Source organism: Syzygium oleosum, unplaced genomic scaffold (genome assembly GCF_021117445.2).
Source record: "Syzygium oleosum isolate NSW1041296 unplaced genomic scaffold, Sole_v2.1 Sole_v2.02, whole genome shotgun sequence".
NCBI classification, from domain to species: domain Eukaryota; kingdom Viridiplantae; phylum Streptophyta; class Magnoliopsida; order Myrtales; family Myrtaceae; genus Syzygium; species Syzygium oleosum.
Genome location: NW_026607486.1, coordinates 21,879,584 through 21,895,040, shown reverse-complemented (window position 1 = coordinate 21,895,040; position 15,457 = coordinate 21,879,584). Strand labels below are relative to the sequence as shown.

General features: G+C 42.0%; 2 protein-coding genes across 2 annotated transcripts; one reads left to right on the top strand and one right to left on the bottom strand.

Moving 5' to 3' along the window:
- The first annotated feature begins 4,884 nt into the window (after positions 1-4,884).
- On the top strand, positions 4,885-5,619 carry LOC115673180 (putative receptor like protein 25). Its single transcript, XM_030595259.2, has one exon. It carries the CDS (start codon positions 4,885-4,887, stop codon positions 5,617-5,619), a length of 735 nt encoding a protein of 244 aa, XP_030451119.2.
- Positions 5,620-7,878: 2,259 nt separating this feature from the next.
- On the bottom strand, positions 7,879-10,556 carry LOC115673094 (amino acid transporter AVT6C). Its single transcript, XM_030595159.2, has 5 exons — positions 10,077-10,556; positions 9,476-9,628; positions 8,960-9,163; positions 8,327-8,792; positions 7,879-8,232 (listed from the first exon to the last, which is right to left on the bottom strand). The coding sequence occupies exons 1-5, from the start codon at positions 10,438-10,440 to the stop codon at positions 8,106-8,108; spliced, it is 1,314 nt and encodes a 437-aa protein (XP_030451019.1). The 5' UTR covers positions 10,441-10,556; the 3' UTR covers positions 7,879-8,105.
- Between the last annotated feature and the right edge of the window lie 4,901 nt (positions 10,557-15,457).

Here is a 15,457-nt window from a genome sequence, read left to right as displayed (position 1 = left end):
TCAATGGGAAGAATTCATAATTTTGCTCCGGAGGTCAGCAACATCCTCGAAAAGGATGAAATTTTTGTGAAATTAGAGGAGCCGAGGGTGAAATGGAGTGCATGGCTTCCGTGCCCGACCCAACTCAAGCGGGATAGGAATTCGACTTGCATGTTTTCGAAGTCTCAGGATTACTTAAATTCTGCTAGCCCGTAAATGGTAATTTGTCAGCCTGATGACCTCTGGCTGATCATTTCTTCAAAGAGGAGATCTAAAGAAAGGTATGATGTCTTTTTACTAGTAGTTCTTTTCCTGGAAGTGCTGCAATTGTGTTTTTTAGGACGACAATGGATGATGATGGTTCAACCAGCGAGGAGAACTGTCATTGTGTTGTTGCCTGTGATTCTTTTCTGACCAGAGGATCTTGATGTACTCTGTACGAGACAGTTTCGTGCAATGGTCTGTTTTACTTTGTCCGGTCAAAGGTTTCTCTCAAAGGAAAAATGACCACAATGAGACTGCAAATGATGGATAGTGGACGGAGGCTTTTTCCAAGGGATTGTTACGGATTTCAGAGGAAGATGCTCCGAGGTTCACCATTGATGGTGTAAAATTAGACTACCACTGTTCTAGGAGGAATCGTCGTATCTCTCGGATCTTGAAACCTTTTCAACAAGCAAGATCTATACCTCTTTGCTTCCGCATCCTCAAAAGAACCTGGGATGGACCTCATGACCGAGATCAACCCCGCTCGGTGCAATACTCCCGCAGCTTCGGCTGCCACACCGTAACATATTTTTTATTCGTGCAATGTGAAAATGTGGAAGCACAATTTCGTTCGTCAAGCTCGAAACAGTAATTATACGGGCATTCACAAAGTCTTCTCAAATCACATATGTCAATCGGTTAGCACCGTAATAGAAAAGAAAAGTCAAGGAAGAAAGTATCACGTGAATCACAAATATCTTTACTATCTTTAAGGAAGAAACATCAAAATGAAAATTTAATCCCATTTTCAGCAAAAGAGAATGGACGAGCGGCGAAGAAAATGACAGACCGCAGAGAAATCTCCTGGAAAAGCACTAAGAACTCTCTTGAGAGACAAAGGAAACATAAAAATCTGAATCAATCCCATCCATGCTAACTCACCGTTGAAAACTAAAGATCGGTCCCGCAATAGAAGCATCCCCTTTTTGATGTAGGAGATATTCAATTCTGTCTTAACGTCCTCTCCTGGTCATTTGGAAAGCCATTTCGTGCTGCTTTATATTTGCTTTTCTAAAAGGTTGTTTGCTTTGGACATAAGCCCACCAACACACCTTTAGGAGAAGACTTGTGTTGATAGCTTGGCTTATTGGAAGGGCCGTGTCAGTTGAATCCCTATCCCCACCACCAGTAAACTCGCTCTCTTTCTGCTGAAGTGAATAATGGGGTGGCAGGGGCTTCTGGAACGGGCTCGTCATATGTCTAGGCAAAATGAAAGATTCGGTGAATGCACAGATATGAATGGGACTTTACCAATGTATTTCAAAGTCTCTCTGGTAATATTAATCAATTAGGACTGATTTTTTTTTTTGGTCGGTCCTACTCTATCTCTCACTCACGATACACACTCAGACTTGCGCTCCACCTCTTGCAGGGCGTGGGCGTCGAATTCCCACATCTTAAACTACGCGGCCCCACCCCTACCTTCCTGCGAAGGTGGGGATTCGAACTCCCCACCTCTCCCTTCTCAAGTGAGAAGGGTGGCCAGTGGCCCAGTGGTTAATTAGGACTGATTTGGCACGCAATAGAATTCCATCTTAGCCCTACTGTAAAACATCCCTAGGGTAATTTGTAGGGATAATGACACAAACAATCCCTGAACTTTGACTCAATGTGCAATTTGATCCATAAACTTTTAATTTGTTTAATATAATCCATAAACTTTAGGTTAATGTTCAATGTGGTCCCTGAACTTTAATTTTGCTCAATGTTATCCTTGAATTTTTTGTACATGTTCAATTCAGTCCCTCAGCTATATGAAATTGTTTAATATAGTCCCTCAACTTGAATTAATTGAAAAGACTGCATTGAATATTTTCATATAGTTCAAGGACTGAATTGAACAGGTACCAAAAGTTCAGGGATAACATTGAACAAATTAAAAATTTAGGGACCACATTTGTAACGACCCGGTCCGACTAGGGCGGGGAGTGGTCGCCTGGGTCCGAGGACCTGGATAAGGAGCGACTTCTGACAGGCTTCTAGGATGGCAAGGGAGGGCATGTCTCCCGTCCCACATCGCCTAGGGAGGGAGCCTTGGGCTTGCTTATAAAGGCTTGGGAAACCTTAACTTGCAAAAGGCCTTTTCTGGGGGTAATATGGGCTGCCCTCGGAGGAACAAAACCGTGAGAATTTAGTGTCCAAAGCGGACAATATCTTACGAGTGGGACCCAGGTCGTTACAATATTGCACATTGAATTAAAGTTCAGAGACTACATTGAATAAATTAAAAGTTTAGGAATTAAATTACATATTGAGTCAAAGTTCATGGACTGTTTGTACCGTTTTACCTAATTTGTATAGTCAACAATCCAACCGACGGAGTTTTTAGAATATTCATCTTGTGAGCCCACCAACAGACAGACCTTCTAGAGAAGACGGGTCAGTCACTTCACACTTTAGAAGGGGTGTCCAAATTGAAGCACTCACCCCACGTGCTAGAGTGAATAATGGAGCGACGCTAATAGTCTAGTGGGGTTTAAAATTAAGGATTAATATCACGAAAAATTTTAAACTGATATATTTATAACAAATTTATATCGAATTAATTTTTTAATCACAAAAAATTCAAAACTAATATACATATGATAAATTTACCTTGAACTAATTTTTTGACCACAAAAAACTCCAAACTGATATATTTGTGACAAATTTACTCTCCGTTAAATTGGATTAATACCATGAAAAATCACAAATTTATAAACCTTGGTAAAACCCTAAATCGGTACACCCGTCAATTGTCACGTGTCATCCAACTCAGCAATTTGACAGTAAAATTGAACGGAAACTAATGCAGGGTAAATTTGTCACAGATGTACCAATCTGGGGTTTTTTGTGGTCAAAAAATTAATTTAAGGTAAATTTGTTACAGAACTATCAGTTTGGGGTTTTTCAATCGTACTAACCCTATAATTAATAAACGATTTACAAAAAAAATGTAGTGGGGGATCTAATAGCTTTTTCTAGTGGGTGGATCTTGCATATTAAATTAACTCCCAACCCGCATGGCACGCTGAACTCGTTTGATCAGAGGCTCGTGTCCATCACTACACACTTTATCAGTTGAACCCCTCCCCTCACTCAGTATGCTAAACAGCAAAAATGGGGTGGCATCATCAAATCCTCAACCTCTTCTGTTTCCTCCTTTTCTTTCGTTACCTACCTCCTGCTTCATTCCCGATCCCGAGCACCCTCCGAGTCCAGCCCACACCGCAACCCCCCTCCTCCCGCCTCCCCCTCCCCTTCCCTAGCCTTGCCCTCCCGATCAATGCGATGCCTTGCTCCATTTTAAGACTTCCTTCGTGATTGATAGGGCAGCATTCCCCTCCGATTATAACGATATTAGTGGTCAAATGACAGAGTCATGGAACAAGGGGGTGGATTGCTGCTCGTGGGACGGTGTCATGTGCGACTATTTAACGGGTGGCGTCACCATGCTCGATCTTTGCTGTAGTTGGCTTCATGGCGCTCTCCATCCCAATATCTCCCTCCTTCTCCCGAAGCTTAAATGGTTGGAGTTGTCTTCTAATAACATTAGTGGGGAGATCCCAAGGTGGTTTTGGGGAATGAATCACGATACATTGGAAATCTTGAGTCTTCCTCATAACCAGCTTAAGAGGGGTATACAACACTTGCACGGGAAGAGATTGTCATATCTTAACCTCGGCTCCAATAATTTCACCGGTGAGATCCCCTCTTCAATTTGCCAATTGAGTTCACTTTGATATTTATATTTGGATAACACTAATCTCTCGGGAAATGTGCCACCATGTTTTGGTAATATAACCAGTCTCCAACTACTCAGTTTGAGCAACAATAAATTGGAAGGGACATTACCGCGCTCTCTAGTTAAACTCGTCAACTTACAATTTCTAAATCTTAGTTACAACAAGCTCAGTGGTATCTTCCCACATTGGCTAGAAGCACTGCAATTGGAAACCCTTGATTTGCAATGCAACAATTTTCATGGTGAGATCAACCTCACTGCCTTTAAGCTCTCATATTTATCGATTCGCAATAACAATTTTACTGGATGATTGCCCAAAGAGGTTTTCTCAAACACCTCATTATATATGATAGATTTGTCCGGCAACAGGTTTTAACGGCCACTTCCACTCCCACTTCCGTCGCCAGACACACTTTATTATTCCGTTGCAAGTAATAATATCACAGGAAAGATCCCTTCTTTGTTCTGCATTGCCATTTGCCACCAACCTCAAGGTCATTGACTTGCATAACAACGGCTTAACCGGTAGCTTGCCTCAGTGCTTAACAAATTTTAGCACCAATTTGCAAGTTTTGAACTTGCGAATGAATCACCTTGAGGGCACAATTCCTGAATCATTTTCTTCGAGAAATAGCTTGATGACTCTTGACTTGAGTAGAAATTGGATTGAAGGCACATTGCCCCGATCCCTTATCAAATGTGAATATTTGGAAGTTGTTGATCTCAGCAACAATCAGATAGAGGATACATTTCCGATACGGTTGGGAACTCTCCCAATGTTGATAGTACTAGTTTTAAGGTCCAACAATTTTAAGGATCTTCTGAACATTCCAAGAGGAGCTCACCTCTTTCCCATGTTATACATTTTAGACCTCTCTAACAACAATTTTGGTGGTCCTTTGCCAGCCAACTTGATGATGGACTTTAAAAGCATGCTGAATGGTGAAAATGGGCAAAACAAAATGTTGTATTTGACACGGTCTTATGGAAGGTGGTCATATGAAAATTCTGTGACCGTGACAGTGAAAGGGATGGAGATTCAACTTGTAAAGATCTTGACCGTCTTCACAACCATTGACTTGTCGAACAACTCTTTTCATGGGGATATCCCGGGAGTTATTGGACATCTTAACTCTCTCGTAGGGCTCAACCTTGCCCATAACTACTTTACCGGTACCATCTTGACTAATCTGGAATGGCTTGATCTTTCTTCGAACAAGCTTAGTGGGGTAATTCCTAGAAAATTGGGAGATTTGACATTCCTTGGGTACTTAAACCTTTCGAAGAACCAACTCACCGGTCGAATTCCTCAGGACAAGCAATTGAACACATTTTTAAACGACTCGTTCAGTGGGAATCCAGGCTTATGCGGAACTCCATTGTCAAAAGCATGCCTTGGCGATGCTCAACCTCCTCCACCATCATCCTCGTCAACTTTTGACCGCAAAGGGCATGAGAATTGGTTCAAACATAAAGTAGTGTGGATAGGTTATGCATCAGGAATCGTAATTGGAATATCTGTGGCATATATTGCATTTGAAACACGAAGGCCTACATGGCTCGCGCGAGGTGTGAGAATGCTGGAGAGAAGTGTAGCCGAGGGGATGGAGAAGCCAAAGCGGAAAACCATCAAATTTCATAGACAATGAAAATATTGAGGAGATGTCTCTTTATATTAATATAGACTAGGTGAATAAAGATGTCGGCTGACTAGCTTGAAAAGTCATTTTCCTTGGGAAGGTTTGTTTCTAATGTCTTCCCTCTCTTTTGTTTTGGTGCAATTCCATATCAGTTGAATTAAGAAGATGAACAATGAGATATCTTTTCCATCTTCCTATGCGCCTAGCTTTTGTTTGTCCATGGAGAATCAGAAGCGAAGACCTCACTTAACAATTCAGCCAAAAGTTTTCAATTACTTAATCTGCCGTGGAAATACGTCCAGAAGAATCAAACCAAAATTGTTGTTGAAGTTGCAGGTCGGTAGTAGATTGTGGACTGTTGCTATTATACGTTGTCCTTGATAGAGAACATCGGTCAAAGTGGAACGGAGAAATGGCGAGTGACATATTCGAAGTATCTTCAAATTCCACATAGTTCTACTGAAAAATAATAAAAGAGAGTGCCCTCCTCAATAACTAACTGTCCAAAATCAAAGTAAACTGTCTATCGTATGGTCATGGCCTTAGTCGTGCATGTCGTTATTAATGGTCACATTTTGCCTAAAGATTGTCTCATAAATAAAATATGGGTCGGTCGCCAACACTCTAATTAAAGTCGCCCCAGTTGAAAAAACCAGTTGTAGAAATTTACAATTTTTTATTTAATAACATTACAAGGCAAAGGCAAAGCTTTATTATGGAGCCAAAAAGTTGTCCTAATTAAAAATTATCGTGTCTATATATTTGAGAGACAACCATGTATGTGTTTTGAAAATTTAAAGAGGTTCGCGTTCCAAATTAAAATGAAAATTCTTTATATTGCTGAATCCCGTTGCTTGTGCTCACTTAAGATGCTCAGCAAGTGTTTGATGATATGTCCAAGCGGAATGTATCTTCTCGGGCAATGCCAATGATCACCGGGGGCATCAATGGGGAGCACGGCCTATTGCTTTGAGGGATGCTTCCGCGGCACGCGAAACTGAGATTATCACGAGGAGATCTGATCGACTGCGGATTTCTTTAGTCGTGTAGGGCAGAGAAGCTGCCAATTGAACCCGAGGAAATGATCTGGTAGAGCGTGTTGGGAGCCGGCGGAGTTGATAGAAACTCCGAGTCAGGAGAAATTGTGGTGAAGCCGATCCCTAGTCATTGAGCCAGAGGACTCTGACCGACACCAAGTCCAGACCGGGAGATTTGAAGATGGAGAAAGCATGAGAGATGTTGTGGAGGAGCAAGGTGCGAAAGAGGAATGGTTATATGATGTTGGATTTCCGTCAATGGGAAGAATTCATAATTCACTCCAGAGGTCGGCAACATCCTCGTAAAGGATGAAATTTTTGTAAATTAGAGGAGCTGAGAGTGAAACGGAGTGCGTGGTTTCCATGTCGGTCCCAACTCAGGCAGGATAGGAATTCGGCTTGCTTTTTTAGCAGTCTCAGGATTACTTAAATTCTGTTAGCCGGTAAATGGTAATATATCAACCTGTTGATGACCTCTGGCTGATCATTGCTTCAAAGAGGAGATTTAAAAAAAGGTATGATGTCTGCTAATAGTAGCTCTTTTCCTGGAAGTGCTGCAATTGTTTTTTCAGGACAACAATGGATGGTTCAACCAGCGAGAAGTTCTGTTATTGTTTTGTTGCCTGTGATTCTTTTCTGACCAGAGGATTTTGATGTACTCTGTACAAGACATTTTTCAAAGCAATAATCTGTTTAACTTTGTCCGATCAAAGGTTACTCTTAAAGGAAAAATGGCAGGATACAAGACTGCTGCAAACAGATGGTAATTTTCTTATCTCTGTGCTTGGCAATAAAATCTATTCGTATTTGCTTGAAGAGAAACCTGCTCATCTATGACCGTTGTTTGCAAGCACCCGGCAGTGAAATGTCTTTCAACGTATCTTACTTCTGTTCTGCAATTTCTGGTCCTTGGCTGTAATGAAAGTGCATAAGGATACGCTCTAGTCGCATTTTCTGTGTTATCTCTGTGAGTGCAGGATTTGATATACCAAATTCCTCAGCTCGTCCCGCCTTTATGTGCTAAGCATGCGGTTGTTGCTTGCATTCTGTTCATAGACTAAGTTGACCGCAAAAGAAACCAAAGAGAAATCATCTGCAGGTTATCAGGTTATTAGAGACCTTCCTTCTGGGAGATCTAAGAAGCTACCTAGTCGGTTAATTCTCAGCACTTGATAGATGGAGTCTTGAAATTTTGAAGCTCATTGGGGCAGTAATAGTAATACAAAGACAGTGGAGTAACATTACTATATCTTTCATTGGTTTCAAGAGGCAAAATATTTGCAAGATCCACTCACTCTAAGAAGTATTGTATACTTAAGATGGACAAAATCCTGCATAATCTAAAGCTTTCTGTATCTCAAATACATCGCAGAAGAAACACAAGCCACACCATTACCTTTCCTTTACCAGGACAAGACGGAAGCAAAAAAACTGGGATGAGAAAGAAAAGAGAAACAACTATGATCTGCTTCCTGTCAAACTGTATATGTTTGTCAAAATGGCAATTGTACTTGTCATTGCTGCCAGGCCAATCATTACTCCCGCAATGATCCTGTCCTTCACTGTTGAAATACCATGAATATCCCTGCACACGAATAGTACAAAACTAATTATATCGAAAATATTTTCAAAGCCATGCAATTCTTATGGATGCTGAATATATTGGACAGGATCGGTACCTCAGCACAATGGCGCCTGGGAAGATGAACGCGAGGCAGACTGCGGAGGTGGATCCTAGAAATTGGAAAAAGTACCAAATATTTGGAAATGCAATTGCGGCGAGATAACTGATGACAAGCAGAACAAGTGTGAGCCACAAGAATCTAGGTGTGTCAGTGGCCAGGAGCGGCTTCCTTGGGAAGAGAAACTCGTCAATGTTGGCTCGTAGAGAGAAATTCAAGAGGGGAAACACCAGCATAAGGTGTAGAGCATAGCTCAACCGGACTGAGTCGTTCAGCAATGAACCTATCGCTGTCTCTGAGTTCCGGTCGAAGTTGACAAGTATGTCGGCCATTATAGAGTCACCAAAGAGCAGATAGCCGAAAATTCCTATCGCGAAGTAGATGGAAGCACAGAGCACTAGTGATATTCTGACTGCAGCAATCATATGAGAGGGTTTTGCAAGCTCGGAACCAATTGGATGAACTGCAGGTATTGGGATTTAGAACTGTATCATAAACTTGATTAAATCTGAAAATGAGGATTAGAATTTACGTATTTGACTGATGCCGATGCCAAAGTTCTTTCAAGGCATGATTGACACAACTGTTGAATCTTATGCTGAGCACAAAAGATTCTTCTGTTGTTCTCACCATTGAAGTGAAACGTGAAGGCCGTCACAATAACCGGAACAGCAGTAAAGAGGTTGAAGAACGAAGACAGGTTCTCCAAATCCGGCAGCAGTCTTGGGTTTTTTGCTTTCCCCTCCAAGAGGGCACGAACTGCCAATACCAAACTGATGGCGACGAAGACCACTGCTAGAAGAACTGATACAGCCGAGCTGAATCTCAAAGATTCTAGAAACACAGCAAAAGAGATTTAGAAAGCACAAACCTCAGCAGCAACATGAAAGTTCGTTGAGCATTTGAGATCTTATTGAGCTTAATCAAAAGGTCTCCTGTTCATTTTGAAAGCTTTTCGCTTCATTTTGTTGAAGTTATCTTCTAAGTTAATCTTTTTTCTTGGGTAATCATCTTCTTAGTGAAGTTGTTCTAAAGCTATGACAGCAAGGATCTTCAAGAGGGAGATCTTCCAAAGAAAGCATAGGACAACCGTCTTGCCCCTACGACTGCTGGAGAATTGAAGAAAGACGGCCAACAGATACTCACCGACACGGCGTAGCAAGACCAGTGGAAGCATCACAAACACTATAATGAAGAGGAGCGCAAATTCTCGGGAGTTCCACCAGCGAACACCGAACCACTCCTGCAAGATCCCCAGATGGATTGATCCATCGGGCTGATTTCCAGAGAGTACGTCCCCTGAAAGAAATAATACTGAGATATAGTGACACTGAAAAGTTTTACAAGCAAATCTGGTTCTAAATGTCAAAACCGAGTCCTTAAAACAACAGGAGCATGGATTAGAGGAATCACCAATGCAACTGATTGAGGTAATTCATCTATTATAAGTTCATGAAACGATAATCAATTGAAATACTCCTTAGATTTCCCATATCACCCTGTCGTCTGTCATCGTATATTGCTCTTCAAGATAATCAGACGAGGTACTGGTTTCAGGATGATTTCGTCCAAGACATGGTTATTAATCTGTGAAACAAGTTAAGGAATTGAAGGAATCAACTCCTTTCAGGAATCTCACAAGCTCCAAAATCTTATGGCCCCAAAGAAACCAGTGATGGCTACCAGATGCAGGTGTTAGTGCCATTAAACATTAACTAACCACCTTATGGGTAGCTCATGTACTTACCGATGATGATAAGGTAAATGATCAGACACCCGAGGTTCGTGATCATGACACAAACTTGCACGGCCACGGATCCAACCCGCCCGAACGACTCCTTCATGACTCCCGCATACGTCGTGGCTTCCCCGGAGTGTGTGAACCTCATCAGGAACTCGACCGACACGTCAGCGAGCCACGCGATGACCACGATCAGCACGAACGCAGGGACAGCCCCGAGAACCTTTAGCGTCGCCGGTATGGACATGATCCCAGCCCCGATAATGCTTGTCGAGACGTTGAAGACCGCACCGGAGACTGATGCCGCCGGCCTGGCGGGCGACTTCTTCTCCGGCAGCAGCGGGACATGCGGATCGGCCTCCGGCGACATCACTGCTGGGAAACTTCAGGCGCCAGGCGGAGGGTCTGGGGTCTCGGATGCTGTCTTATTGTACATGATTGTCCATGAATGCTTATATATCTGAGAATGTTTTGCATGTGGGGCTGACTCAACTTACGAAAATGTCATTGGTCGGAGGGAAATGTCCTAAATTCTTCCCAAAGTAAGCATAGGGCAAGGACGTAAATTCGCTTCCAGCTTAACTCCTTTTTTATGATTATTTGACAGCTCGGAGTGGGACAAAGAATGGTTGGTGGGCAATGATGGATGTACGCAGACGCAATAGGAATGTAGAAATGCATGTGGACGCAAAAATGTAGTTTAGGGGGGGTGGTTGACATGGGTTTGGAAACATTACATCCAATTTGGTTTTGTCTTTGCTAACAATGCTAGGGGCGTTTTGGATGGTCCCGCCAAGAAAATCAACTTGCTAATTTTGATTCGATGAAGAGAAACTGACAAAACGACGTATGAAGTGAAATCTTACTCGTCAAAACAAAAGATATGAGATTTTTAAATTTCAGAGTAATTTTCTCCGTTTTGTCACATGAGTGGTTTTGCGTCATCGACAAGAACATGATTGATGTAGATTTTTCCTGTTTCTTTCTTTCCAAGCTTCATCGCCGAAGAACCAAACATCAAGCAAAGTCGAAAGGAAAAAAATCACCAAAAACCTAAAATTATGCTCATTATGACATTTCAAACTTATATATATGTGATATATTTACCCTCTGTCAAGATTCCATTAATGAACACCGATAAAGATCTGTTCGAAAAGGAAATAGTATTAACATGTCGTCCACGTGATTTAAATGAAAGAAAAACGACGTTATTTTGATTGAAAATATCACTTGACAAAATATTAATAAATGATAACGTGATTCGGGATAAATGTGTAACGGCATACATAATTTGAAATTGTTTTGTTGCTTTTTTTCAAGGCCAAGTTTAAGAGAGGAGCATTTTGTTTTACAGATGGTGCGATGGTCTGTAAACACACGCACGAGCAAACTAACTTTCTCTAATCATGGTTTCTGTCGATGTTAGGGGGGGGTTACATCAGCTGGTTTTGAGATCCGTGTCGAGATTGTACACGTTCTTCTTTGTTTAATAACTTAATTAAACTACAAGTGCTTGGCGCGTAGCGCAAATAGAAAATTAATGCTAAGACATCGCGTCGAAAGGGACGTGAGCCTGGAGAATTCCTGGTATGCAGTCTCGGAATCGGGATAGTCGTCGAATTCGGCTGTCCTGCGCGAAGACAGGTGAAAATGATGGACGCGGGATGAAAAAGCCTCGGTGGGGAAGCATGCATGAAAAGTGAAGATCGGGAAAAAATATCAAAAAAGTCCTAAATTTTTTATAATGACGTCGATTTAGCCTCAAATTTTTTTTTGATATCAATTCAGTCCTAAATATTTTATATTAGTAACAATTCAGTCCTAAACATTTTATCGTTGTGTCAATTCAGTCCTTCCGATCAATTTTGACCGGATTTTGCTGACGTGAATAACTTTTAATAATATTTTAATATTTTAAAAAAATTTATTTATTCTTTTTCTTTTTTGTTCCTCCCCTTCCTCCTTCCTCCAGCCGGTAGCCGGAGCAACGACTGGGCAAAGGCCAGCGAGGTCACCTTGCCGGCTACTAGTGAGGCTCACCCTCGTCGAATGGCCGCGAGGGCGGCCTCGTGCTAGCTGGGCAAGGCTCGAGCCTCGCCAGCGACTAGGCGATGCCCGACCTTGCTAGATCTGGCAAGGTCAAGCCTCGCCCAGCCACTGGCGAGGGCTTGAGCCTCACCAGTGGCTAGGCGAGGCCCGACCTCGCCGGATCTGGCGAGGTCGACCTCGCCGACTCTAGCGACCGGCTGGAGGAAGGAGGGAGGGGAGGGGAGGGGAGCGGAGGGGAGGGGAGGGAAGGGAAAAAAAGGAAAGAAAAAAATAAATAAAAATTCAAAAAAATATTAAAATATTATTAAAAGTTGTCCACGTCAGCGTCGATGACCGGCTGCCGGCCGGCCGGCGTCCACGTCAACAAAATCCGGCCAAAATTGGCCGAAATGACTGAATTGGCACAAAGACAAAAGGTTTAGGACTGAATTGACACCAATGCAAAAGGTTTAAGGCTGAATTGGCACCAAAAAAAGGTTTATGACTAAATTTATACCAATGCAAAAGGTTTAGGATTTAATTTGCATCAAAAAAAGATTTAGAACTAAATTAACATCTATACCAAAGGTTTAGGACTTTTTTGATGCTTTTTCCTTAAAGAGCTTTGGTTTTTTAACTTTCGCATGTCTCATCTTTTGTACCACCTTTAATTATCATGGCGTCGAGCTGGAAGGAAGTGACTGTGTTCCGAAAATATCTTTCTAGCTATCCATCAAATGGATAACACAGTACAAATTATTTATATTTTGTTGGCTTCTGCCCAAATACGATGGAAGTCTCACTTAAACCCGATCCACTATCGATCGAACGGTCCAATCCCTCAGATTAGATGGATCTCACGTGCAGCCCGCCGCTTGTATATCCGATGACTAAGTCACGGTTCATCATGATTTGAGTTTAGATGAGAATTTGTAAAAAAAAAATTAAAAAGAATTATCCACTTTGCAATTGGTTGGGCTGCTTCTCTAAGAGGGGTTGGGAGTAGAAACTTTACCCTCGTTCTTAGACTCGAATAAATGCTTCCTATGAAGTCTTTGTCGATGTATGCGCTATCAGAAACTTCCACCATTCTTCCGTTGAGTTGCCTAGCAGTAGACCTATTAAACGGATGGGTCGGGTCGAGTTTGGGTCGGGTCATAAATGGTCCGACCCAAATTGACCTATTAACCCGTTTATGACCCATTTATTCATAGTATACACGACCCGACCCATACTCGACCCGATCCATACCCAACCCATACCCGACCCGACCCGACCCATGTTGCTAAAACACTTTTATATTTAACCTAATCTAGAAATACTTGTTTCTTATGATTTTTTTTTTAAATTATACCGCTAAAACATTTTATGCAAATACAAAGCTAGTGAAAAATTTTTATAATTTTTTTTAAAATTGAGGTTCTGTTTGTTTTACGAAAAATGCGACATTTCTAAAAAATATTTTCCATAAAGTCATTATCCAAGAAAATAAAAAAAAATTAATATTTTTTTATTTTTTAAATCGAATTTTTAATTATTTTTTATTTTATTTTTATTTTTTTCTTTTTCCTTTATTTTTGGCCGATCGCCGGCCGTCGTGGCCAGCGACGGACTATAGGCGAGGACGAGCTCACCGGAGGCCGGCGAAGCTCGTTCTTGCCGATCTGGCGAGGCCGAGGCCTCGCCTGCCTCAGGCGAGGCTCTAGCCTCGCCGGCCTTAGGCGAGGCTCTAGCCTCGCCGGGATCGGGCGAGCCTCGAGGTCGCCGGGATCGGGCGAGCTCGAGGCTTGCCAGATCGGTGAGGCTCGAGCCTCGCCCGAGGCCGGCGAGCTCGAGCTTCGTCGGCCTCCGGCGAGGTCGTCCCGCCCCGGTGGCCGGTCGCCGTGGCCGACCACCGGCCGGAATAAAAAAAAAAAAAGAAAAAGAAAGAAGAGAAAAGAAAAAAGAAAAAATAAAAGAAAAGGAGAAAAAATAATTAAATTTCGATTTTTTTTAAATATTTTTGTAAAAAGGGAGAGAGTGTGTGAATGGGTCTAGTAAGTGGGTTGGACATGGGTTCCAAACTCAACCCATTTAGACCCATTTATTTTTAAATGGGTCATATATGGGTTTAAGACCCATTTTGACACCTCTACCTAGCAGTTGATACCTAAAACGAATATAGCAGAAACCAGTGCAGATTGCTGAAGTGTTCTATTTCTTTGCCTCCGATGAATTAAGTTTTATTTGCACCAAAAATTGATCGGGTCATCGATATGGATAGGCACGTGACTAGAGTGTAGGGTATTTTTAAGCACTCGATCCATTATCAATGACCATAAGGATTATTATTGATATCGGTGTATATTAGAAGGGGCAACAAATTACCAATTGAGATATTAAGAGGGAGCTGGAGCCTGGATTTGTAGAGGGTGTCCGAATGCAGTTATGAGTCTTAAGTCACTAGAGAGTGAGGCAGCGGAATCCAGAAAAGTTATGGAGTGACCAAAATGGGATTTTAAGGGAGCAACAGCTCGAAGACAAGATCATGGTATCATGGGAACATGGGAACAAGATTTATGGAGATGAGGGAACATGGCTGAACCGTAGAAGAACTGCTCAGAGATTGTTATTGCATGGCCACTATAAATACCATCATTCGTCTACTAGAGACCCCACACGCACAAACAAACAAATCTACACCTTTCGGTTATCTTTACTTTCATGCATTTTAGTTTTCAGACTCTTGTCATCGATTAAATTCTAGCTTGTTTCTTAGTTGTAGTTTCCAGATCCGCATCGTCGATTAAATTCCAGCACGTATCTTTATCCTGGATGTCACGTTATTCGTTAAATTCGGGCGTTATATATTTGCGAACTCAATCTTGCGATTATAAGCCTCTACAATGACCCGTTCAAGATTTCCCTTAGGCCCTTATGACGCGGGTGAGCCTATGAGCCACCAGATCCATGATTTATGTAGAGATTATTCTCTCTTTTTTTTTTTTTAGTACAAACGATAAATAAAAGTCCTAGCAGAGTTAAATGAAATTTGTTACAAAAGCAAAGTTCAACTGCCGGCACAGATATAAATTTGAATTTTGGAAAATGAATTCATTCCATTTGTAGATTGAAAATTTTCATTTGATAATCGATTGGATAAATGATATTTTCAAGCTGGCGGTCTACCTCGTGCGAAATGAAAGACCCGGGTCTTATGGGCTCTTGACCTTCTTGGGCCGTCATCTTTTGGGCTCTCCGTACTGGGCCCTACTTGGGAAACGGGCCCCCGCGAATTCCGGGGGGACGAAGAAGATAAGGAAAGAACCCGACACCGTGGACGACCGACCCGACCCGCGACGACAGGACCTTTTTCCCTG